The 27,028-nt window shown below is 45.1% G+C and overlaps 1 protein-coding gene across 1 annotated transcript in view; it reads right to left on the bottom strand.

Annotated features, from left to right (window-relative positions):
• Nucleotides 1-3,358: 3,358 nt before the first annotated feature.
• The window catches only part of LOC115106754 (actin-binding LIM protein 1-like), a 115,429-nt gene continuing 91,759 nt past the window's right edge, over nt 3,359-27,028 (bottom strand). The window contains exons 19-24 of the mRNA XM_065008067.1: nt 16,421-16,473; nt 16,179-16,239; nt 15,853-15,860; nt 15,129-15,203; nt 4,854-4,934; nt 3,359-4,672 (exon numbers count right to left, since the gene is read on the bottom strand). Of these exons, the coding sequence (XP_064864139.1) occupies nt 4,559-4,672; nt 4,854-4,934; nt 15,129-15,203; nt 15,853-15,860; nt 16,179-16,239; nt 16,421-16,473 (392 nt within the window). The 3' untranslated portion in view covers nt 3,359-4,558. The remainder of the gene's footprint in view (nt 4,673-4,853; nt 4,935-15,128; nt 15,204-15,852; nt 15,861-16,178; nt 16,240-16,420; nt 16,474-27,028) is intronic.

Here is a 27,028-nt window from a genome sequence, read left to right on the forward strand (position 1 = left end):
GGTGCGGGGGGCTGCCTTAATCGACATCCATATCGTCGGCACCTGGGGAACAGTGGGTTAACTGACTTGCTCAGGGGTAGAACGACAGATATTTACCTTATCAACTTGGGGATTTGATTCAGCAAACTTTTGATTTACTGTCCTAACCACTAGGCTACCTGCCACCCCATTATGTACCTGTAGGCTGCCACTCAAAAGAAGAAGAAAACAACCCCAGTAAGAAATACATACAGAGTTTAAGTGATAATAAATTCTGTATCAACAGGAAAAGAAAACCCTCCCCATACCACCCCTTCCACATGGGCCTGAAAGCAAAGAACATAAAAAAAAATAAAAACAATAGGTATATTTATATATATACCCAGCACAAGTCAAAAGTTGGGACACACCTACTCATTCATTCAAGGGTTTTTCTTTATTTTTTACATGTAGAATAAAAACTATGAAATAAAACATGGAATTATGTAGTAACCAAAAATAAAAACATATTTTATTTTTCAGATTCTTCAAATTGGCCACCCTTTGCCTGGATTACAGCTTTGCACAGCCTTGGCATTCTCCCAACCAGCTTCACCTGGAATGCTTTTCCAACAGTCTTGAAGGAGTTCCCACATATGCTGAGCACGTGTTGGCTGCTTTTCCTTCACTCAGCGGTTCAACTCATAACCAAACCATCTCAATGTGGGCGGCAGGTAGCCTAGTGGTTAGAGTGTTGGCCTAGTAACCAAAAGGTTGCAAGATCAAATCCCTGAGCTGACAGGGTAAAAAGCTCTTGTTCTGACCCTGTTCCTAGGCTGTCATTAAAAATAAGAAATTGTTCTTCACTGACTTGCCTAGTTAAATAAAGGTCAAATAAAAAATTGGGTTGAGGTTGGGTGATTGTGGAGGACAGGTCATCTGATGCAGCACTCTTGGTCATATAGCCCTTACACAGTCTGGAGGTGTGTTTTGGGTCATTCTCCTGTTGAAAAACAAATGATAGTCACACTAAGCGCAAACCAGATGGGATGGCATATCACTGCAGAATGCTGTGGTAGCCATGCAGGTTAAGACTATAGGACAGATTTACACCTGTCGAATGTCCATTGCTCGTGTTTCTTGGCCCAAGCAAGTCTCTTCTTATTATTGGTGTCCTTTTGTAGTGTTTATTTTTCAGCAATTCGATCATGAAGGCCTGATTCACGCAGTCTCCTCTGAACAGTTGATGTTGAGATGCATTTATTTGGGCTGCAATCTGAGGTGCAGTTAACTCAAATGAACTTATCCTTATCCTGAGGTAACTCTGGGTCTTCCTTCCCATGGCAGTCCTCATGAGAGCCAGTTTCATCATAGCACTTGATGGTTTTTGTGACTGCACTTTCAAAGTTCTTGAAATTTTCAGGATTGACTGACCATCATGTCCCAATGTAATGATGGACTGTCGTTTTTCTTTGCTTATTTGAGCTGTTCTTGCCATAATATGGATTTAATCTTTTACCAAATAGGGGTATCTTCGGTATACCACCCCTACCTTGTCACAACACAACTGGCTCAAACGCATTAAATAGGAAAGAAATTCCACAAATTAGCTTTTAACAAGGCACACCTGTTAATGAATTGAAATGCATTCCAGATGACTACTGCATGAAGCTGGTTGAGAGAATGCCAAGAGTGTGCATAGCTGTCATCAAGGCAAAGGGTGGTTACTTTGAAGAATCTCATATATAAAATATATTTTGATTTGTTTAACACTTTTTTGGTTACTACATGATTCCCTATGTGGTATTTCATAGTTTTGATGAGGTGAGATCACCTTGCCTGTTACTTCTAGTTATTCTGAACAGAACAGAGCCGGTATTGCCTGTTATTACTATGGCTGAGGGATTGGCATATACTGTAGTATTTGAATCATATTAATGAAAACAGAGCCATGTACCATGTCACAAAACCAGCCAAAGATATGACACTTCTAGTCTATCAAAAGCTTTTTCTGCATCGAGAGATAGAAGTGCCCAAGGAGCTTTGGTTTCTGATGAAGCATGTAAAATATGTATTAGAAAATAGTTTAATATCTGTGTTTATCAAAGAAAGAGGGTGATAATGAGAGCACTGAATGGTTTTTACCTTTTTAAAAAATTGCAAAATTAGTCCTGCATTTACATCCCTTCCAAAATGAACCTTTGTGAACGGCTGTGTTAATCATTGCAAGTATGACGTAATTGGTTCCACATTTTTAAATAGACCTCAGGAGGAACCAGGTGATTTACCTTTATTCATGTTATCCAATGACCTTTTGAGTTCATGTAGAGAGATTTAGGCTCCCAGCAAGCCGGCTTCCTCAGTTGCGAGAAGAGGAGATATCTTTTAAAAAGGACTTGATCTGGCTTGGTGTTTGATTTACAATCAGAGGTGTACAATTTTTTATAGAAACTGGATAATTTTTGGTTGATTAATTTGGATTCAACAGTTGCAATTTTCACTAATTGATCATTAATGAAAAACTTCTTAGCCAATAGACGACTGGGTCGATTACCATGGAAGTAATGGTTAAGTCTAACCCAAAGAATGGCAAATTCTCCTCTCTGTCTTGTCAATAGATTTAGTTATATATTTTAGTTATCTTCTAACTTTGAAGAGAGTAGTTGTTACCTCGTCTGAAAAAAGTGTTTGTTGACAACTTTTCCAATTCTGATATCTTCTTTATGATTTATTCCACCCAGATGCAAATGCAGTTGCATTGTTTTGTTTTTTAACCTTTAATGGCGTCCCATAAAAATCAGAGGATCAGATTTAATTTTTGTTAATCATTATAAATTCAAATTGTACAAAACGTAGGATTTTGTACTAAGGAAGCGTTAAAGTGCCATCTTGTGGTTATTTTAGGAAATTATGACATTTGTATCTGTCAGAAGCATGATGATCAGATAGACTCATATGTCGAATTTCTATTTTATTGATTAAAGAAAATAGAGTACATTCTAGTACGTAATCGATTCGGGAGAATGTTTTGTGCCTGTTTGAATAGAAAGTGTGCTCTTTTGCTTCAGGGATATGAGCTCGCCAGGCATCAAGGGTTGTAAATCAGAGAGCATATGTTGGAGAGCCTTGGTTGCCTTTGGATTGTAGTTGGTCTTATTAGATTCGTCCCGCATATCCAGAATGGCATTCATGTCTGTCCTGATAACCAGTTGGAATTCAGTTAATTCTAACAATAAGCTTACAGAAGTTATTATCCAATTTGATACATAGACATTTAGCAATACTGTATTTCCTCCATTCATACCATACTTTAAAACTATAGGCCTACTATAAACCTGGGTGTTTGTGTATCAGTATGTGTGTGTTTGAGAGAGAAAGAGACAGTTCCATGGGTGTCTGCCTCTTTATTGGCTGAAGTCCAGGAAGTCAACGGAACACACTGTCTGATTTGTTCCATAAAACTTGACAGGAGAGTCCTCATATTACATTACACACTGTAGTTCCTTGAACAGCATATATGAACCACAGTGTTTATTATAGTTTAATAGCTGAGAGGAGAACAGGTAAACTAATACAGGCGATACCTTTGGAGTAGCCGAGGATTAACATACACAGTGATTTAAAGCTTTATTTTTTGATTATATTTTAGTACAACAAATGGCAGTGTGGGTTTCCTTTATAAAACAGTCATTTCAAATAGTATTTCATTTTTATTTTTTACATTTAATGTGTTTGTTAGTAAAATAGGAATTGCTACTCCAATGGGAGCCTGAGAGGCGAAACTGAGTCGAACTCATTTGGCATCAAACCAAAGAAAACAGACTGAAACAGGGAGGGACTACTTGGACTCGTCCAATAACGAATGCTCATTTCCATTTTCTGTTGAAAAGCAGTTTAAAATGTTTTCCGTTTCATGCCCTAAAGAATATGACCCGGATCTATACGTAAACCACATTATATTATTTTGAATAGCAGCTTTTCCAGACTCTGATGCCAGTGAGAGTAACATAGTTAGGAGCTTAGGCTAGCTGGTATGTATTAGGGCCATAAAGAAATGGCAAGACCCAATATTTCCCATGATGAAGACAGCCATTTGATTTGACTTGATAGCCCAAATGAGGGCAAACTGACCATTGACATGTGAAGCTGACAGACATTCAATTTTTGCATATGAACAGCATGTATCATATGGTGCCATGAAATTCTACTAACAAAGTTCCACAGGAATCAACAGCAACAAATATGAGGAAACAAGCAGGTCAAGGAAAGCAGTTCCATTCAAAGCAAAGCCAGAAATTAAAACAAGCGCAGCAATCAAAAAGAACATGACTTAATTCATAATTCTTTCTCATTTTTGAACATGGAAGAAATTGTTTTATTTTCTTTCCTTGTAGCCTTTCAAATGTATCTATTAGTAATCATATCATGTATTCAGTCTGCAGAGGAGGCATCGTGAAAAAAGAAAGAAGAGTCCATTGCCTTCTTGAACATGTCAGAAAAAAAGGTTGACAAAAATCAAAACAAACCTTACATCTATATTACAGTGTTAAAAGTAGAGTGCTATCTGAAAGGATGGGATGAGTGCATTCTGCTCTGACTGCTAGAAGAGATTGGCCTTCTTTTTCATGTTGTTGCGTTTCCACAGTGGAAGCCTGTCAAACTCCTGGATCTCCATCCCAAAGATGTCAAAGAACGTTTCTGGGGCTAAGTGTCGCTAGAGTGAGAAGAGAGGTTGAGAAAAGAAGGAGGGGAAGGGGGGATGTTGTGGTTAACATTTCCGCTCCTATATGGTCATTGAAAAACTCAAGAAGCTATATGGATCTATGGATTCTGTACTTTCCTTGCTAAGTATTTGTGTAGCATTCATGCACACACATGCAGAAATCAAATGATACCTCCATTCTTGTTCTGTCCACCTCCCTGGGCAGTTTAGCTCGCCCTCTACTGGTTATCATGAGCATTTCATATGGTACAACCTTCAAAAGGGAGACACTCATCAGTAAAGGATGTCAATACTGAATTAAGCTTCAAAAGGAGATTGTTGAAAGATGGACCCTTGGCCATCAAAACGGACTGAGGACCCAATTCAACCAAACCTGGATACTAGGTTTTAAGATACAGTGCATTTGGAAAGTATTCTGACCCTTTGACTTTTTCCACATTTTGTTACAGCCTTATTCTAAAATCGATTAAATAAAACATTTTCCACATCAATCTACACACAAAATACCCCATAAATCAAAAACATTTTTTTTTAAATGCTTGCACATTTAATAAAAATAAAACATAAATACCTTATTTACATAAGTATTCAGACCCTTTGCTATGAGACTCAAAATAGAGCTCATTGATCATCCTTGAGATGTTTCTACAACTTGGAGTCCACCTGTGGTAAATTCAATTGATTGGACATGATTTGGAAAGGCACACACCTGTCTATATAAGGTCCCACAGTTGACAGTGCATGTCAGAGCAAAAACAAAGCTATGAGGTCGAAGGAATTGTCCGTAGAGCTCAGAGACAGGATTGTGTCGAGGCACAGATCTGGGGAAGGGTACCAAAACATTTATGGGGCATTGAAGGTCCCCAAGAACACAGTGGCATCCATCATTCTTAAATGGAAGAAGTTTGGAACCACCAAGGCCTTTCCGAGAGCTGGGCACCCTGCAAACTGAGCAATTGGAAGAGAAGGGCTTTGGTCAGGGAGGCGACCAAGAACCCTATGGTCTCTCTGACAGAGCTCAAGAGTTCCTCTCTGAAAATGGGAGAGCCTTCCAGAAGGACAACCATCTCTGCAGCACTCCACCAATCAGGCCTTTGTGGTAGAGTGGCCAGACAAAAGCCACTCCTCAGTAAATGGCACATGACAGCCCGCTTGAAGCCTGCCAAAATGCACCTAAAGGACTCTGACCATGAGAAACAAGATTCTCTGGTCTGATGAAACCAAGATTGAATTCTTTGGCCTGAATATAAAGCGTCACGTCTGGAGGAAACCTGTCACCATCCCTACGGTGAAGAATGATGGTGGCAGTATCATGCTGTGGGGATGTTTTTCAGCGGCAGGGACTTGGAGACTAGTCAGGATCGAGGCACAGAGAGATCCTTGATGAAAACCTGCTCCAGAGCGCTCAGGACCTCAGACTGGGACGAAGATTCACCTTCCAACAGGACAACGACCCTAAGCACACAGCCAAGACAACGCAGGAGTGGCTTCTGAATGTGCTTGAGTGGCCCAGCCAGAGCCCGGAATTGAACCCGATCGAACATCTCTGGAGAGACCTGAATATAGCTGTACAGCGACGCTCCCCATCCAACCTCAGAGCTTGAGATGATCTGCAGAGAAGAACGGGAGAAAGTCCCCAAATACAGGTGTGCCAAGCTTGTAGCATCATTCCCAAGAAGACCCAAGGCTGTAATCAGTGCCAAAAAAACTGTTTTTGATTCGTCATTACAAGGTATTGTCCGTAGATTGACGAGAGGCAAAAAAACAATTTAATCAATTTTACAATAAGGCTGTAACTTAACAAAAGTTTGAAAAAGTAATTGGGTCTTAATATTTTCTGAATACACTGTATATCCCAAAAGAGGAAAGAAAGAATACTTATGCTGTAATTATTTGATTGAGTACATGAATCCACACATTCATTGCTGCAGACAACGCATTATCATATTTGAGATCCCACGGAAACCAGGTATCCAAGTTTGATTGGACAGGGCATCGTTTTTACAGTTATAGCATGTTCAAAACTGATAGTCTTGACTGAGACAGGGGAACACTGGGTAGGGACAACAAGTGTGACAGGAGATAGTGAGTGAGGGCTGATGGGGCTATAGACCCTGGGAGCTCAACTATAAGGGTATCAGTTGGTGGGGAGGTGCATGATGCCTGTATCGTTGTGTAGGTACGTGCATTACTGCGCTCATTATTACCAAAACATCTACAATGAGTGTACAAAACATTCAGAACACCTGTTCTTTCCATGATATAGACTGAACATGGGAATCCAGGTGAAAGCTATGATCCATTATTGATGGTCACTTGTTAAATCCCCTTCAGTGTAGATGAAGGGGATGAGACAGGATAGAGAAGTATTTAAGCCTTGAGACAATTGAGACATGGATTGTGTATGTGTGCCATTCAGAGGGTGAATGGTAAGACAACATATTTAAGTGTCTTTGAATAGGGTATAGTAGGTGCCAGGTGCACCGGTTTGTGTCAAGAACTGTAACGCTGCTGGGTTTTTCATGCTCAACAGATTCCCGTGTGTATCAAGAATGGTCCACCACCAAAGGATATCCAGCCAACTTGACACAACTGTGGGAAGCATTGGAGTCAACATGAGCGAGCATCCCTGTGGAACGCTTTTGACACCTTGTATAGTCCATGCCCTGACGAATTGAGGCTGTTCTGAGGGCAAGGGGGGGTGTATATCAGTTAAAATGTGAATATGGTGGAATATCTGACCAGACAAGATTAGGCTTACAGATCAACGTTTTCAAAGAACTGTGGCCCTAAAATAATGTTAAGTTACAAAATAGATACAGTACGTGTTAAACAATTTGTTTAAATGAAATTGTCAAGTCATAGATCGAGTCATGGGAAGCAGCTATACTGTGGGCTTTACAGCAAACGTATGTTAGGCCCAGTACACAAACACACCTAGATGAGATCGATTGAAATGTAGAGGAAGAGTTTTGCAAGATCTTATTGAAATGCTCTATTAAGCAACCAGGGGAGTGATTTGTGCTTTTTCCCCCCCCGCCCTCTATCTGATCAACTCATAGTAGTCAAACCAGTCATGAAAATCCAACAATGAAGGTGTGTCTCCTCCATTAAGTTTTATCAAGACACATTTGGTATTGGATTTTCCACTGTATGTTACATACAGTCTGTATTGAAGCCATGTGCGAATGAGCATGGAGAAGCCGGCATGCTAAGCGAGAGGTGACTCAGTTCACTAGCCCCTGTCTAGACTGCAGCACAGCCATAGCCTCATGGGAGATTTAGTACTTTAGAGGGGCTGCCTTTGGTTACAGGAACCCATGAAGGGACTGACTACCAGCTGCATACTGTAGGTAGTTAGTGGTGATATGAGACACCAATCATATACAGTTGAAGTTGGAAGTTTACATATACTTAGGTTGGAGTCATTAAAACTCGTTTTTCAACCACTCCACAAATTTCTTGTTAACAAACTGTAGTTTTGACAAGTCGGTTAGGACATCTACTTTGTGCATGACACAAGTAATTTTTCCAACAATTGTTTATATCCAAGATGGCGTAGCAGTAAGTCGTCCTGTCGTCCCGTCCCTGTATATATCGCATCTTTTTCGTTTTTTTTTACATATTTTTCTTCGCATACCTCTTTAAAAACATTTTGCTAAACCTAAGCTTCCAAATACTCTCCTGCAACCCGCCTCACCCAATGTAGCTATTTTTCCTAAAGTATTTATATTTACTTCGGAACCGGAACCCCTCAACTGAAGCTAGCCAGCTAATCCACCAGCTATGCTAGCGGTCTTCAGCTAACCGGTCATCAGCCAACCTTTAGCCCCGAAAGCTCTCGCCAGTTCGAACAACGCGACCCTAACCAGAGCACAACGGACCTATTTATTTTTCATCCCCGGATTCCCACCGCAAACGGAAAATTTTTCAGCTGGATCTTCACAACTAGCTATCTAGCTAAACTGCAACCCCGGATGATTACCCCTGGCTAGCGTTTCCACCCACTTAGCCTGAAGCTAGCCCGGCCAGAGCACCTGTAGCATACTCCTGGGCTACAATACCCGGGCCCACGACCGGTCTGTCGATGTCACCGCATGAAGAGGAATAAACAGACTCACCCCATCGCGACGTCCCCCAAAGGCTAACTCTCTAGCCCTCGCTATCTCCCTGCTTGCTAATTCGGCCTGCTAACTGCTAGCTTGTCTAGCTCCGGTCCGCTAACTGCTACCTTGTCTAGCCCGGGCCTACGAACTGTTAGCTTGTTAGCACAGGCCTGCTAACCGTCTGAATCACCGCGTCCCAAACACTCTCTGGACCCATTTACTTTCTATCTCTTTTTGATTTTTTATTTGTTTATACCTTCCGGAAACCTGCCTCACCCAATGTGATACGGAATCGCTATTATTTTTAATTTTTAGAACACACTCAAGAACCTCCAGACGCTAACCAGCTAACTAGCTACAAGCTATTTAGTCATTGTTAGTTTTTTAAACCTGGATAACACTCGCCAGTCCAGCTTCCCTGCCCATCCACCGCTGCCCCCTGGACACTGATCTCTTGGCTACATAGCTGACGCACGCTGGACTGTCCATTAATCACGGTACTCCATTCTGCTTGTTTGTTTTATCTGTCGGCCCCATTGCCTAGTCAACGCCATTTTACCTGCTGTTTGTTGTGCTAGCTGATTAGCCTCGCCTACTGTTTTAGCTAGCTTTCCCAATTTAACACCTGTGATTACTGTATGCCTCGCTGTATGTCTCTCTCAAATGTCAATATGCCTTGTATACTGTTGTTCAGGTTAGTTATCATTGTTTTAGTTCACAATGGAGCCCCTAGTTCCACTCTTCATACCCATGTTACCTCCTTTGTCCCACCTCCCACACATGCGGTGACCTCACCCATTACAACCAGCACGTCCAGAGATACAACCTCTCTCATCATCACCCAGTGCCTGGGCTTACCTCCGCTGTACCCGCACCCCACCATACCCCTGTCTGCGCATTATGCCCTGAATATATTCTACCATGCCCAGAAACCTGCTCCTCTTATTCTCTGCCCCCAACGCTCTAGGCGACCAGTTTTGATAGCCTTTAGCCGCACCCTCATACTACTCCTTCTCTGTTCCGCGGGTGATGTGGAGGTAAACCCAGGCCCTGCATGTCTCCAGGCACCCTCATTTGTTGACTTCTGTGATCGAAAAAGCCTTGGTTTTATGCATGTCAACATCAGAAGCCTCCTCCCTAAGTTTGTTTTACTCACTGCTTTAGCAAACTCTGCTAACCCTGATGTCCTTGCCGTGTCTGAATCCTGGCTCAGGAAGGCCACCAAAAATTCAGAGATTTCCATACCCAACTATAACATCTTCCGTCAAGATAGAACTGCCAAAGGGGGAGGAGTTGCAGTCTACTGCAGAGATAGCCTGCAAAGTAATGTCATACTTTCCAGGTCCATACCCAAACAGTTCGAACTACTAATTTTGAAAATTACTCTCTCCAGAAATACGTCTCTCACTGTTGCCGCCTGCTACCGACCACCCTCAGCTCCCAGCTGTGCCCTGGACACCATTTGTGAATTGATCGCCCCCCATCTAGCTTCAGAGTTTGTTCTGTTAGGTGACCTAAACTGGGATATGCTTAACACCCCGTCAGTCCTACAATCTAAGCTAGATGCCCTCAATCTCACTCAAATCATCAAGGAACCCACCAGGTACAACCCTAACTCTGTAAACAAGGGCACCCTCATAGACGTCATCCTGACCAACTAGCCCTCCAAATACACCTCCGCTGTCTTCAACCAGGATCTCAGCGATCACTGCCTCATTGCCTGTATCCGCCACGGAGCCGCAGTCAAACGACCACCCCTCATCACTGTCAAACGCTCCCTAAAACACTTCTGTGAGCAGGCCTTTCTAATCGACCTGGCCCGGGTATCCTGGAAGGACATTGACCTCATCCCGTCAGTTGAGGATGCCTGGTCATTCTTTAAAAGTAACTTCCTCACCATTTTAGATAAGCATGCTCCGTTCAAAAATGCAGAACCAAGAACAGATACAGCCCTTGGTTCACTCCAGACCTGACTGCCCTCGACCAGCACAAAAACATCCTGTGGCGGACTGCAATAGCATCGAATAGTCCCCGTGATATGCAACTGTTCAGGAAGTCAGGAACCAATACACGCAGTCAGTCAGGAAAGCTAAGGCCAGCTTCTTCAGGCAGAAGTTTGCATCCTGTAGCTCCAACTCCAAAAAGTTCTGGGACACTGTGAAGTCCATGGAGAACAAGAGCACCTCCTCCCAGCTGCCCACTGCACTGAGGCTAGGTAACACGGTCTCCACCGATAAATCCATTATTATCGAAAACTTCAATAAGCATTTCTCAACGGCTGGCCATGCCTTCCGCCTGGCTACTCCAACCTCGGCCAACAGCTCCGCCTCCCCCCCCGCAGCTCCTCGCCCAAGCCTCTCCAGGTTCTCCTTTACCCAAATCCAGATAGCAGATGTTCTGAAAGAGCTGCAAAACCTGGACCCGTACAAATCAGCTGGGCTTGACAATCTGGACCCTCTATTTCTGAAACTATCCGCCGCCATTGTCGCAACCCCTATTACCAGCCTGTTCAACCTTTCTTTCATATCGTCTGAGATCCCCAAGGATTGGAAAGCTGCCGCAGTCATCCCCCTCTTCAAAGGGGGAGACACCCTGGACCCAAACTGTTATAGACCTATATCCATCCTGCCCTGCCTATCTAAGGTCTTCGAAAGCCAAGTCAACAAACAGGTCACTGACTATCTCGAATCCCACCGTACCTTCTCCGCTGTGCAATCTGGTTTCCGAGCCGGTCACGGGTGCACCTCAGCCACACTCAAGGTACTAAACGATATCATAACCGCCATCGATAAAAGACAGTACTTTGCAGCCGTCTTCATCGACCTTGCCAAGGCTTTCGACTCTGTCAATCACCATATTCTTATCGGCAGACTCAGTAGCCTCGGTTTTTCGGATGACTGCCTTGCCTGGTTCACCAATTACTTTGCAGACAGAGTTCAGTGTGTCAAATCGGAGGGCATGCTGTCCGGTTCTCTGGCAGTCTCTATGGGGGTGCCACAGGGTTCAATTCTCGGGCCGACTCTTTTCTCTGTATATATCAATGATGTTGCTCTTGCTGCAGGCGATTCCCTGATCCACCTCTACGCAGACGACACCATTCTATATACTTTCGGCCCGTCATTGGACACTGTGCTATCTAACCTCTAAACGAGCTTCAATGCCATACAGCACTCCTTCCGTGGCCTCCAACTGCTCTTAAACGCTAGTAAAACCAAATGCATGCTTTTCAACCGATCGCTGCCTGCACCCGCATGCCCGACTAGCATCACCACCCTGGATGGTTCCGACCTTGAATATGTGGACATGTATAAGTACCTAGGTGTCTGGCTAGACTGCAAACTCTCCTTCCAGACTCATATCAAACATCTCCAATCGAAAATCAAATCAAGAGTCGGCTTTCTATTCCGCAACAAAGCCTCCTTCACTCATGCCGCCAAGCTTACCCTAGTAAAACTGACTATCCTACCGATCCTCGACTTCGGCGATGTCATCTACAAAATGGCTTCCAATACTTTACTCAGCAAACTGGATGCAGTCTATCACAGTGCCATCCGTTTTGTCACTAAAGCACCTTATACCACCCACCACTGCGACTTGTATGCTCTAGTCGGCTGGCCCTCGCTACATATTCGTCGCCAGACCCACTGGCTCCAGGTCATCTACAAGTCCATGCTAGGTAAAGCTCCGCCTTATCTCAGTTCACTGGTCACGATGGCAACACCCATCCATAGCACGCGCTCCAGCAGGTGTATCTCACTGATCATCACTAAAGCCAACACCTCATTTGGCCGCCTTTCATTCCAGTACTCTGCTGCCTGTGACTGGAACGAACTGCAAAAATCGCTGAAGTTGGAGACTTTTATCTCCCTCACCAACTTCAAACATCAGCTATCTGAGCAGCTAACCGATCGCTGCAGCTGTACATAGTCTATTGGTAAATAGCCCACCCATTTTCACCTACCTCATTCCCATACTGTTTTTATACTGTTTTTATTTATTTACTTTTCTGCTCTTTTGCACACCAATATCTCTACCTGTACATGACCATCTGATCATTTATCACTCCAGTGTTAATCTGCAAAATTGTAATTATTCACCTACCTCCTCATGCCTTTTGCACACATTGTGTATAGACTGCCCCTTTTTTCTACTGTGTTATTGACTTGTTAATTGTTTACTCCATGTGTAACTCTGTGTTGTCTGTTCACACTGCTATGCTTTATCTTGGCCAGGTCGCAGTTGCAAATGAGAACTTGTTCTCAACTAGCCTACCTGGTTAAATATAGGTGAAATATATATATATATTTTTTTAAAACAGACGGTGGGTCAGAAGTTTACATGCAATGAGTTGACTGTGCCTTTAAACTTCTTCAGGCTAGGGTCTATTTTTATCCAGTTCCTGTCTGACTGACGTGCCCAAAGTAAACTGCCTGTTACTCAGGCCCAGAAGCCAGGAACTGCATATAATTGGTACCATTGGATAGGAAACACTTTGACGTTTGTAGAAATGTTAAAATAATGTATGAGACTAAAACACAATTGATATGGTAGGAGGAAATCAAAAGAAAAACTAACCAGGATTTTTTTTGAGAGCCATGCTCTTTCAATGGAAAGTTATGGGTCCTATGAAATTCCAGCTCCCAGATTGCAGTTTATATGGCTTCCACTAGATGTCAACAGCCTTTGTTCAAGCAATCAGGCTTGTTTCTTCCCAAACAAGGAAGAATTTTGAGTTTTGGTACTGGGAGTCAGAGTTGGAAATCAGTCTGTGTGCGCACGACAGAGGACGCGCACTTGCTAATTTTACTTTTCTATTGAACAAACTTCTTTCCGGTATGAAATATTATAGTTAAATTACATTTTAGGGTACCTGAGCATTAAATAGAAATGTATTTTGACTTGTTTTAACAAAGTTTAGGGGTAGCTTATTGTATTCCTTTCTCTGCATGTTGAACGAGTGGACTACTCAAAACGATGGCGCCAACTAAACTGACTTTTTGGCATATAAAAGATTTTATCTATCAAAACGACCATGCATGATGTAGCTGGGACCCTTGGGATTGCAAATCAGAGGAAGATTTTCAAAAAGTAAGTGAATATTTAGTTGCTATTTGTGATTTTACGAAGCCTGTGCTGGTTGAAAACAATTTTGATGTGGGTGCAGTCCTCAAACAATAGCATGCCTTCGCTGTAAAGCCTATTATAATTCGGACAATTCCGTTAGATTAACAAGAATTTAAGATTTCAACTGACATAAGACACTTGTACATACCTAGATGTTTAATATTCATAATATCTTCCAATTTCACCGGAAGTTGTCAACAGGTGTCCCGCTGGCAAATAAATTCATTGAAAATCCTACAATGTGTTTTACAGGATTTTATTTTCTCATTTTGTCTGTCATAGTTGAAGTGTACCTATGATGAAAATTACAGGCCTCTCTCAGATTTTTAAGTGGGAGAACTTGCACAATTGGCTGACTAAATACTTTTTTGCCCCACTGTATATTGAAGCAACATCTCAAGACATCAGTCAGGAAGTTAAAGCTTGGTCGCAAATGGGTCTTCCAAATGGACAATGACCCCAAGCATACTTCCAAAGTTGTGGCAAAATGGACAACGAAGTCAAGATATTGGAGTGGCCATCAAAGCCATCACAATTTGTGGGAAGAACTGAAAAAGTGTGTGCGAGCAAGGAGCCCTACAAACCTGGCTCAGTTACACCAGCTCTGTCAGGAGGAATGAGCCAAAATTCACCCAACTTATTGTGGGGAGCTTGTGGAAGGCTTACCAAAACATTTAACCCAATTAAGCAATTTAAAGGCAATGCTACCAAATACATATTGAGTTGTATGTAAACTTCTGACCCACTCGGAATGTGATGAAAGAAATAAAAGCTGAAATAAATCATTCTCCACTATTATTCTGCCATTTCACATTCTTAATATTAAGTGGTGATCCTAACTGACCTAAAACAGGGATTTTTTACTTGGATTAAATGTCAGGAATTGTGAAAAACTGAGTTTAAATGTATTTGGCTAAGGTGTATGTAAACTTCCGACTTCAACTGTACCTCCTGTTATCGGTGCCGAGGTTTACCTCACTATTCCTTCTATTAATATCACCCAAAGTTTGCGGTGGCTCCGATGTGCCAAGCTCACTTGAAGCTCTCTTTACTGACTCAGCATATTTGTTTTTGTAGCGTACACATTTTTGTAGTAAAGTATAACTTCAAAAAAACTTGGAATGTCAGTCAAATATACTAATAAGGATAGGGCACATACATCAGGTAAATTCAAAATCTTTATAAAGAAATTATATGAAAAAATAAAAGATACTTGCTTTTGTTTCCAACATATTAGGCATAGACACTCCCCTGTCCATTCTTGTTACTGCAGCACTGCCATCCCTAATGTGCTACAGGATAGAACATACAGTACACACACACACATGTAATATAGTGGTATGGAACTGAGATATATCTACCATCGCTATCTACTACTATCCCAGCTACCGTATCTTATTCCTATCATATAGAGCAGCATACTGGTACTTATGGTCACTGCAGTACTTTTGTCTTTCGGTAATAGGTCATGGCACTCATAGATTGGCATTCTTTTAATAAAATTACTATCAATAGAATCTTAGGTTACCTACACTTGTGACACCTCGACCTCACAGTGAAGAGGACTGTTACAGTTTAAAATTGAATATGTAAATAAATGAGACATTTAGTGACAACTGGAGACATTTCGCAACAATAAAACAGGCAATGATACAAAGATCATTCTACGTTGCATGTACAGTACAGTGGTTCCATCTAGTCACAGTGAGACTGAACATGTCTGAGCAATGTTGTATGTGTTCCTTGACAAGAACATGCAGGGTCACTGCAATGCATTCACTACAGTTTGGGATAGCTAATAGTGATGCAGGCATTTAGCAGGAGTGGGTTGACATTCAGGATAACATGAAGTTTGCGAACCTAGGTATAGAGTGAGCAAACGCATGCAAAATTAAATTGCATAATGAAAGATATTTGTGGATAAGCAAATGAGCGACATACCTGAAACTCTGCAAGACAACATGGGACAGAAAATGAGACTCAGTTAGATTTTCCTGTACTATTTAAATCTGAAAGATATACTCCATTATTTCCAAATCTGACTGTTCAATAATTGGGTCGCTTATTTACAATGTATTATCAGTTAAAGGTACAATCTGGGAGGGGTTACATTTTCCATGCCCCATTCCTCAACTGTATACCAAAAGTAGTGTCATTTTGCTGAAAAACACATTTCTAGATTGTAGTTTTAAGAATATTGAAATTGTATGTAGATGTAGAAGTAGCTGTGAACACAACCACAGCTGTATTTGTTGAGCAACACTCACCTCTTCCTCCCCCACACATGTTGCCATGGCTGTTGTAAGGAGTGAAATCTGCGGACTGAGGCTGTATGGGCAGAGACAGTATTGTAACAGCGATCACATGTGTCTATGAACAATATGATCAACAACACTTTGTCAATCAAAGCCTATAAGGGGAAACCATCCACATTAATCAATAAGTTCGATTTTAATGTTGGAGTGAATAAATAGTTGTGATATCCGATATGTGAAGCATCTGTTCTTACCCTGTGTAATCCATTCCGTCCATAACCAGGCAGCGATGAGGTTTTGGAATTATCTGAAAAGTTTAAACTAAAGTAAGCATAATTTCGATGAAACATCTAAGATCGATTTGGCTGTCCAGTAATTTGAATGGTTCATGCTGTTTATTTGATAGGGTTGCTTTTGAGGTTGGATCTGACCAGGATATTATGTATTGGTGCACACCATAGCAAAAGGTTTCAAAACGTTTTGCAGCAGAAAACCAAAACATTTGTGTTTGTTATGTTAATAGAGGTGGGTATTGAGAGGGTTGGAAGATGCAACCATCACTCTTCTTAACTACGTCCTTAAACATCTTGAGGGAAGTAAGACCCATGCCAAACTACTATCTGTTGACTTCTCTTCTGAAGTTAATTGTATACAACCGCTAAGCAGAGGCTTTTGTCCAATTTTGATCTTGATTTTAACATACAGTACAGTAGTCAGCTGGTTGATTGACTTTAACCAACCGAACTCAAAGGGTGAGAGTCAACGGTTCCCTATCTGGCACAGTATCCTCCTGGGGGTATGTCTTTTCCCTCTGTTGTTTGTATTGTGCACTGATGATCACGACTCTAGGCATTCCATTACGTTTGCAGATGACTCAGTTATTGGGAGTTTTTTACCGGATGAAGAGGTCAGCCATGTCCCAGTGGTGGAGTATGTTGGATGGGGTGACCGCTCCTTTTAAGAACTTAATGTCAAGAAAACCAATGATATCGCTATTGATTTCCGGAGGAGCTTCCTGACACCAATGCATACTGATGGTGAGCCAGTGGGGATTGTTGATCAATACAAATACTTTGGCACTTCCCTTGACAGCAAACAGAGTTGAGGCTAATGTGGAAGCTATCTGTGAGACGGGAAATCAGCACCTGTTCTTCCTGAGGAAACTCAGTTTCAGGGTGGATAAGAAGCTGATGACCATCTTTTACAGATTGTTAATTGAATTCATTTTAACATTCAATATGACCTGCTGTTTTGGTAATCTTAGGTTAATAGGCTGGATAACAATTTATTTATATTTCACCTTTATTTAACCAGGTAGGCCAGTTGAGAACAAGTTCTCATTTACAACTGCGACCTGGCCAAGATAAAGCAAAGGGACAAAAACAACATAGTCAATAACACAATATAAAAATCTATGTACAATGTGTTCAACTGAAGAAGAGTAGGGAGGTAAGGCAATAAATAGGCCATAGAGGTGAAATAGTTACAATTTGGATGTCATAAGGTGAACGCACCAATTTGTAAGTCGCTCTGGATAAGAGCGTCTGCTAAATGACTTAAATGTAAATGTAAATGTAGAATTAACACTGGAGTGAGATGTGCAAGTAGAGATACTGGGATGCAAAAGAGCAAGAGGATACATAATATGGGAATGAGGTAGTCGGGAGTGCCATTTACAGATTGGCTGTGTACAGGTAGAGTGATCGGTAAGCTGCTCTGACAGCTGATGCTTAAAGTTAGAGGGAGATATAAGACTCAAGCTTCAGAGATTTTTGCAATTCGTTCCAGTCATTGGCAGCAGAGAACTGGAAGGAAAGGCGGTCAAAGGAAGTGTTGGCTTTGGGGATGACCTGTGAAATATACCTGCTGGAGCGAGTGCTACGGGTGGGTGTTGCTATGGTGACCAGTGAGCTGAGATAAGGCAGGGCTTTACCTAGCAAAGACTGAAAAATGACCTGGAGCCAGTGGGTTTGGTGATGAATATGTAGTGAGGGCCAGCCAACGAGAGCATACAGGTCGCAGTGGTGGGTAGTATCTGGGGCTTTGGTGATAAAACGGATGGCACTGTGATAGACTGCATCCAATTTACTGAGTAGAGTGTTGGAGGCTATTTTGTAAATGACATCGCCGAAGTCAAGGATCGGTAGAATAGTCAGTTTTACGAGGGTGTATTTGGCAGCATGAGTGAAGGAGGCTTTGTTTGCAAAATAGGAAGCCGATTCTAGATTTAATTTTGGATTGGAGACGCTTAATGTGAGTCTGGAAGGAGAGCTTACAGTCTAGACAGACACCTAGATATTTGTAGTTGTCCACATTCTAGGTCAGAACCGTCCAGAGTAGTGATGCTAGTCGGGCAACAATCGGTTGAAGAGCATGCATTTAGTTTTACTAGCATTTAAATGCAGTTGGAGGCCACGGAAGAGGTGTTGTATGGCATTGAAGCTCGTTTGGAGGTCTGTTACCAGTGTCCAAAGAAGGGCCAAATGTATACAGAATGGTGTCATCTGCATAGAGGTGGATCAGAGAATCACCAGCAGCAAGAGCGATATCATTGATATATACAGAGAAAAGAGTCGGCCCGAGAATTGAACTCTGTGGCACATAGAGACTGCCAGAGGTCCGGACAACAGGCCCTCCGATTTGACTCACTGAACTCTGTCTGAGAAGTAGTTGGTGAACCAGGCGAGGCAGTCATTTGAGGAACCAAGGCTATTGAGTCTGCCGATAAGAATGCAGTGATTGACAGAGATGAGAGGCTTGGCCAGGACGATGAAGACGGCTGCACAGTACTGTCTTTTATCAAAGGCAGTTATATCATTTAGGACCTTGACCGTGGCTGAGGTGCACCCATGACCAGCTCAGAAACCAGATTGCATAGTGGAGAAGGTACATTGGGATTCTAAATGGTCGGAGATCTGTTTATTGACTTGGATTTTGAAGATTTTAGAAAGGCAGGGTGGATATACAGTTGAAGTCAGAAGTTTGCATACACTTAGGTTGGAGTCATTAAAACTCGTTTTTCAACCACTCCACAAATCTGTTGTTAACAAACTATAGTTTTGGTTGGTTAGGACATCTACTTTGTGCATGACACAAGTAATTTTTCAAACAATTGTTTACAGAGATTATTTCACTGTATCACAATTCCAGTGGGTCAGAAGTTACTTACACTAAAGTTGACTGTGCCTTTAAACAGCTTGGAAAATTTTAGAAAATGATGTGATGGCTTTAGAAGCTTCTGATAGGCTAATTAACATCATTTGAATCAATTGGAGGTGTACCTGTGGATGTATTTCAAGGCCTACCTTCAAACTCAGTGCCTCTTTGCTTGACGTCATGGGAAAATCAGAAGAAATCAGCCAAGACCTCAGAATTTATTTTTAGACCTCCACAAGTCTGGTTCATCCTTGGGAGCAATTTCCAAATGCCTAAAGGTACCACGTTCATCTGTACAAATAATAGTACGCAAGTATAAACACCATGGGACCACGCAGCCGTCATTCCACTCAGGAAGGAGACGCGCTCTGTCTCCTAGAGATGAACGTACTTTGGTGCGAAAAGTGCAAACCAATCCCAGAACAGGGACCTTGTGAAGATCCTGGAAGAAACAGGTAGAAAATTATCTATATCCACAGTAAAACGAGTCCTATATCGACATAACCTGAAAGGCCACTTAGCAAGGAAGAAGCCACTGCTCCAAAACCGCCATGAAAAAGCCAGACTAGGGTTTGCAACTGCACATGGGGACAAAGATTGTACTTGAGAAATGTCCTCTGGTCTGATGAAACAAAAATAGAACTGCTTGGCCATAATGACCATCGTTATGTTTGGAGGAAAAAGGGAGAGGCTTGCAAGCCGAAGAACACCATCCCAACCATAAACCACAGGGGTTGCAGAATCATGTTGTTGGGGTGCTTTGCTGCAGGAGGGACTGGTGCACTTCACAAAATAGATGGGAAAGGAAAAAGATGAGGAAAGGAAAATTATGTGGATATACTGAAGTAACATCTCAAGACATCAGTCAGGAAGTTAAAGCTTGGTTGCAAATGGACAATGACTCCAAGCATACTTCCAAAGTTGTGGAAAAATGGCTTAACCTCTTAAGTCGACCCTCTACTTTTTTGAACATTCTGTTAAAAATCGCGCAACATTTCAGCGCCCTGCTACTCATGCCATGAATATAGTATATGCATTTGCTTAGTCTGTGTGGATAGAAAACACTCAGACGTTTATAAAACTGGTTAAATCACTGCTGTGGCTTTACCAGAACGGCATTTACATCGAAAAGCACAGGAAAAACTGATCACTGAAAATGGGAAAATATATCCATGCGCTACTTGAACCCATTGATAAAGGTGAACCACAATTAATTGACTGAGGTTGCAGTACCTACAGCTTCCACACGGTGTCTAGAGTCTTGTCATTTCCCTTCGAGTTTTTCTTGGTCAAACACATGCAGGGCACCGTATCTCCTATGGTCTAGGACCGGATATTTTCGTTGAGTTTCTAGCCGGACATTTTTCCAGACGGACAGCTAATGATCTTTACATCGCCTCCTGATGAATTTTATCGCTTATTAACGTTTACTAATACCTAAAGTTGCATTACAAACGTATTTCGAAGTGTTTTGTGAAAGTTTATCGTCGACTTTTTGAATTTTAAAAAATGACATTACGTTTTGAAACGATGTTTTTTTCGTTTATCACACAGTCTACATATAACGATATCTATGCTTTATATGGACCGATTTAATCGAAATAAAGACCCAAATAGTGTTTATGGGACATCTAGGAGTGCCAACAAAGAAGATGGTGAAAGGTAATGAATGTTTTCTATTTTATTGTGCGGTTTGTGTAACGCCGAAATGCTAATTATTTTGTTTACGTCCCCTGTGGGTCTTTTTGGGTGTTACATGCTATCAGATAATAGCTTCTCATGCTTTCGCCGAAAAGCATTTTAAAAATCTGACTTGTTGCCTGGATTCACAACGAGTGTAGCTTTAATTCGATACCCTGCATGTGTATTTTAATGAACTTTTGAGTTTTAACTAATACTATTAGCATTTAGCGTAGCGCATTTGCATTTCCAGAGCTCTAGTTGGGACGCAAGCGTCCCGAGTAGAAGCAACAGGTTAAGGACAACAAAGTCAGGGTATTGGAGTGGCCATCACAAAGCCCTGACCTCAATCCCATAGAAAATTTGTGGGCAGAACTGAAAAAGTGTGTGAGAGCCAGGAGGCCTACAAATCTGACTCAGTTACACAGGCTCTGTCAGGAGGAATGGGCCAAAATTCACCCAACTTATTCTGGGAAGCTTGTGCAAGGCTACCCGAAGCATTTGACCCAAGTTAAACAATTTCGAGGCAATGCTACCAAATACTAATTGAGTCTATTTAAACTGACCCACTGGGAATGCGATGAAAGAAATAAAAGCTGAAATAAATCACTCTAATTATGCTGACATTTAACATTTTTAATATGAGGTGATCCTAACTGACCTAAGACAGGGAATTTAAATGAGTAAATGCATTTGGCTAAGGTGTATGTAAACAAAAAATTTGCAGCTCTTTCAGAACATCAGCTGTCTGGATTTGGGTGAAGAAGAAGCGGGCGGAATTGGACAAGTTTCTGTTGGCCCGGGTAGTGGTAGCCAGGTGGAAAGCATGGCCAGCCGTAGAAAAATGCTTATTGAAACTGAAGATAGATGGGGTCGATCAATTCACATATGGTGTCCAAGACAGCTTGGGGGCTGAAGGGGGCCAATAACAAGCAGCAACGGTGAGAGACTTGTTTCTGGAAAGGTGGAATTTTTTAAAGCAGAAACTCGAATTGTTTGGGCACAGACCTGGATAATATGACAGCTTGCAGAGTTCTCTACAGTAGATTGCAATTCCGCCCCCTTTGGCAGTTCTATCTTGTCGGAAAATGTAATAGATAGGGATGGAAATTTCAGGATTGTTTGTGGCCTTCCTAAGCCACGATTCAGACATGTCTAGCACATCAGGGTTGGCGGAGTGTGCTAAAGCAGTGAATAAAACAAACTTAGGGAGGAGGCTTCTAATGTTAACATGCATGAAACCAAGGCTTTTATGGTTACAGAAGTCAACAAATGAGGGTGCCTGGGGAATGGGAGTGATGTTGTGGGCTGCAGGGCCTGGGTTAACCTATACATCAGCAGAGGAGGGGTAGGATAAGGGTACGGCTAAAGGCTATAAGAACTGGTCATCTAGTGCATTCGGAACAGAGAGTAAAAGGAGCAGATTTCTGGGCACGGAAGAGTAGAATCAAGGCATAATGTACAGACAAGGGTATGATAGGATGTGAGTACAGTGTTGGTAAACCTAGGCATTGAGTGACGATGAGAGGTTTTGTCTCTTGGGGCACCCGTTAAGCCAGGTGAGGTGTAGCCGAGTGATCATAGGGTCCAATGAGCGTTGTCGCTGCTACGCTAGGCGAGCTGGAGACATGGCGATTCGCAACGGAAGAGCCTGTTGAGACCACCTCGGACGGTTACGTCGGCAGGGGCTCCGTGTCGGCAGTAAAGGTTCCAGGCCAATTGGCAAAATAGGAATTGTAGCCCAAGAATTGGCTGGTGGACCTCTTTGGCTAGCCGGGAGATGGGCCTAGCTCGAGGCTAGCTCCAGGCTAACTGGTGCTTGCTTCGGGACAGAGACGTTAGCCAGGAGTAGCCACTCGAATAGCAGCTAGCTAGTTGCGATGATCCGGTGTAAAGGTTCAGAGCTTGCGGTAAGAATCTGGAGATGTGGCAGAGAAAAAGCAGTCCGATATACTCTGGGTTGATATTGCGCTGTGCAGACTGGCAGGAATTGATCGGGTTGAGGCTGGCTGATGTCCGAGTTAACGGTGAGGACCGTAGATGGGAAGTGAGATTAAAATATATACGAAGAAACAATATATACATGGGATAGGATGGGACAAGACAGACACACATCTGACTGCTACTCCATCTTGGAAGTGTCACGGGATTCCTCCTGGGAAGGAGAGGAGGACCAAAATGCAGCGTGGTTTGTGTTCATCTTGATATTTAATAAAGAAAACACTGAACACTGAAACACACTACACAAAAACAATAAACGAAATAACGACCGTGAAGCTAATGAGAACTGTGCTGGCACAAACACTCAACATAGACAATCACCCACAAACAAACAGTGAAACCCAGGCTACCTAAGTATGATTCTCAATCAGAGACAACTAATGACACCTGCCTCTGATTGAGAACCATACTAGGCCGAAACATACAAATCCCAAAATCACAGAAAAACAAACATAGACTGCCCACCCCAACTCACGCCCTGACCATACTAAATAAATACAAAACAAAGGAATTAAAGGTCAGAACGTGACAGTACACCCCCCCCCAAAGGTGCGGACTCCGGCCGCAAAACCTTAACCTATAGGGGAGGGTCTGGGTGGGCGTCTGTCTGCGGTGGCGGCTCTGGCGCGGGACGTGGACCCCACTTCACCATAGTCTTAGTCCGCCTCATTGTCCGGCTCCGTGGCTTCCTAACAACGGCGACCCTTCTAAATGACCCCACTGGACTGAGGGGCAGCTCGGGACAGAGAGGCAGCTCGGGACAGAGGGGTAGCTCCATACTGGCTGACAACTCTGGCAGATCCTGGCTGACTGGCGGCTCTGGTCGATCCTGGCTGAATGGCGGCTCTGGCAGATCCTGGCTGACTGGCGGCTCTGGCAGATCCTGGCTGACTGGCGGCTCTGGCAGATCCTGGCGGCTCCTTGCAGACTGGCGACTCTGATGGCGCTAGGCAGACGGGTAGCTCAGGCGGCGCTGGGCAGACTGGAGACTCCGGCAGCGCCGGATGGAGGAGCTCTGGCGCCTCTGGACTGAGGGGCGGAAGCTCTGGCAGCGCCGGACAGGCGGGAGAATCCGGCAGCGCTGGAGAGGAGGAAGGCTCTGGCAGCACTGGACAGGCGGGAGACTCCGGCAGCGCTGGAGAGGAGGAAGGCTCCGGCAGCGCTGGCACCTCTGGACTGAGGGGCGGAAGCTCTGGCAGCGCCGGACAGGCGGGAGACTCCGGCAGCGCTGGAGAGGAGGAAGGCTCTGGCAGCGCTGGACAGGTGGGAGACTGTCATCCTGGCTGAATGGCGGCTCTTGCAGATCTTGGCTGAATGGCGGCTCTGGCAGATCCTTGCTGAATAACGGCTCTGGCAGATCCTGGCTAAATTGCGGCTCTGGCAGATCCTGGCTGACTGGCGGCTCTGGCAGATCCTGGCTGACTGGCGACTCTGGCAGATCCTGGCAGCACTGGCGGCTCCTGGCTGACTGGCGGCACTGGCAGACTGGCGGCACTGGCGGCTCCTTGCAGACTGGCGGCTCCTTGCAGACTGGCGGCTCCTTGCAGACTGGCGGTTCTGATGGCGCTAGGCAGACGGGTAGCTCAGGCGGCGCTGGGCAGACTGGAGACTCCGGCAGCGCTGGATGGAGGAGCTCTGGCGCCTCTGGACTGAGGGGCGGAAGCACTGGCAGCGCCGGACAGGCGGGAGAATCCGGCAGCGCTGGAGAGGAGGAAGGCTCTGGCAGCACTGGACAGGCGGGAGACTCCGGCAACGCTGGAGAGGAGGAAGGATCCGGCAGCGCTGGACAGAGGAGCTCTGGCACCTCTGGACTGAGGGGCGGAAGCTCTGGCAGCGCCGGACAGGCGGGAGACTCCGGCAGCGCTGGAGAGGAGGAAGGCTCTGGCAGCGCTGGACAGGTGGGAGACTGTCATCCTGGCTGAATGGCGGCTCTTGCAGATCTTGGCTGAATGGCGGCTCTGGCAGATCCTTGCTGAATGGCGGCTTTGGCAGATCCTGGCTGAATTGCGGCTCTGGCAGATCCTGGCTGACTGGCGGCTCTGGCAGATCCTGGCTGACTGGCGACTCTGGCAGATCCTGGCGGCACTGGCGGCTCCTGGCTGACTGGCGGCACTGGCGGCTCCTGGCTGACTGGCGGCTCCTGGCTGACTGGCGGCATTGGTGGCTCCTTGCAGACTGGCGGCACTGGCGGCTCCTTGCAGACTGGCGGCTCCTTGCAGACTGGCGGCTCTGATGGCGCTAGGCAGACGGGTAGCTCAGGCGGCGCTGGGCAGACTGGAGACTCTGGCAGCGCTGGATGGAGGAGCTCTGGCGCCTCTGGACTGAGGGGCGGAAGCTCTGGCAGCGCCGGACAGGCGGGAGACTCCGGCAGCGCTGGAGAGGAGGAAGGCTCTGGCAGCGCTGGACAGGCGGGAGACTCCGGCAGCGCTGGAGAGGAGGAAGGCTCCGGCAGCGCTGGACAGAGGAGCTCTGGCGCCTCTGGACTGAGGGGCAGAAGCTCTGGCAGCGCCGGACAGGCGGGAGACTCTGGCAGCGCTGGTGAGGAGGAAGGCTCTGGCAGCGCTGGACAGGCGGGAGACTCCGGCAGCGCTGGAGAGGAGGAAGGCTCCGGCAGCGCTGGACAGAGGAGCTCTGGCGCCTCTGGACTGAGGGGCGGAAGCTCTGGCAGCGCCGGACAGGCGGGAGACTCCGGCAGCGCTGGAGAGGAGGAAGGCTCCGGCAGCGCTGGACAGGCGGGAGACTCCGGCAGCGCTGGAGAGGAGGAAGGCTCCGGCAGCGCTGGACAGGCGGGAGACTCCGGCAGCGCTGGAGAGGAGGAAGGCTCCGGCAGCACTGGACAGGCGGGAGACTCCGGCAGCGCTGGAGAGGAGGAAGGCTCCGGCAGCACTGGACAGGCGGGAGCACCTGTAGGGAGGAGACTGAGACAGCCTGGTGCGGGGGGCTGCCACCGGAGGGCTGGTGCGTGGAGGTGGTACCGGATAGACCAGACCGTGCAGGCGCACTGGAGCTCTTGAGCACCGAGCCTGCCCAACCTTACCTTGTTGAATGCTCCTGGTCGCCCTGCCAGTGCGGCGAGGTGGAATAGCCCGCACTGGGCTGTGCAGGCGAACCGGGGACATCATGCGCAAGGCTGGTGCCATGTACGCCAGCCCAAGGAGACGCACTGGAGACCAGATGCATAGAGCCGGCTTCATTGCACTTGGCTCGATGTCCACTCTAGCCCGGCCGATACGTGGAGCTGGTATGTACCGCACCAGGCTATGCAACCGCACTGGGGACACCGTGCGCTCCACCGCATAACACGGTGCCTGCCCGGTCTCTCACCCTCCGGTAAGCACAGGAAGTTGGCTCAGGTCTCTTACCTGGCTTCGCCATACTTCCTGTGTGCCACCCCCCAATACATTTTTGGGGCTGCCTCTCGGGCTTCCTTGCCAGCCGTGTTCCCTCGTATCGCCAATTCCTCTCTCCGGCTGCCTCTGCTCTATTAGCTAGTTCCACCTGTTCCCATGGGAGGCGATCCATTCCCGCCAGGATCTCCTCGCATGTGTAGCAACACTTACCGTCCAAAACGTCATCCCATGTCCATTCCTCCATGCGCTGCTCCTGCTTCCGCTGCCTGTCACCAGGCCGCTTGGTCCTGTTGTGGTGGGTGATTGTCTATGTTGATTGCTTGTGTCAGCACAGTTCTCATTAGCTTCACGGTCGTTATTCCGTTTATTGTTTTTGTATAGTGTGTTTCAGTGTTTTCTTTATTAAAATTCAAGATTAACACAAACCACGCCGCATTTTGGCCCTCCGATCCTTCTCGCCTCTCCTCTTCAGATGAAGAGGAGGAAGACCGTGACAGAATCACCCACCACAACAGGACCAAGCTGCGTGGTGAGCAGCAGCAGGGACAGCGGCCAGCATCACAGGACTCCTGGACATGGGAGGAGATATTGAACGGAGAGGGACCCTGGGCACAGGCTGGGGAATATCGCCGCTCCAAAGCAGAGCTGGAGGCAGCGAAAGCTGAGGGGCGGCGA

The sequence above is a fragment of the Oncorhynchus nerka genome, linkage group LG23 (genome assembly GCF_034236695.1).
Source record: "Oncorhynchus nerka isolate Pitt River linkage group LG23, Oner_Uvic_2.0, whole genome shotgun sequence".
NCBI classification, from domain to species: domain Eukaryota; kingdom Metazoa; phylum Chordata; class Actinopteri; order Salmoniformes; family Salmonidae; genus Oncorhynchus; species Oncorhynchus nerka.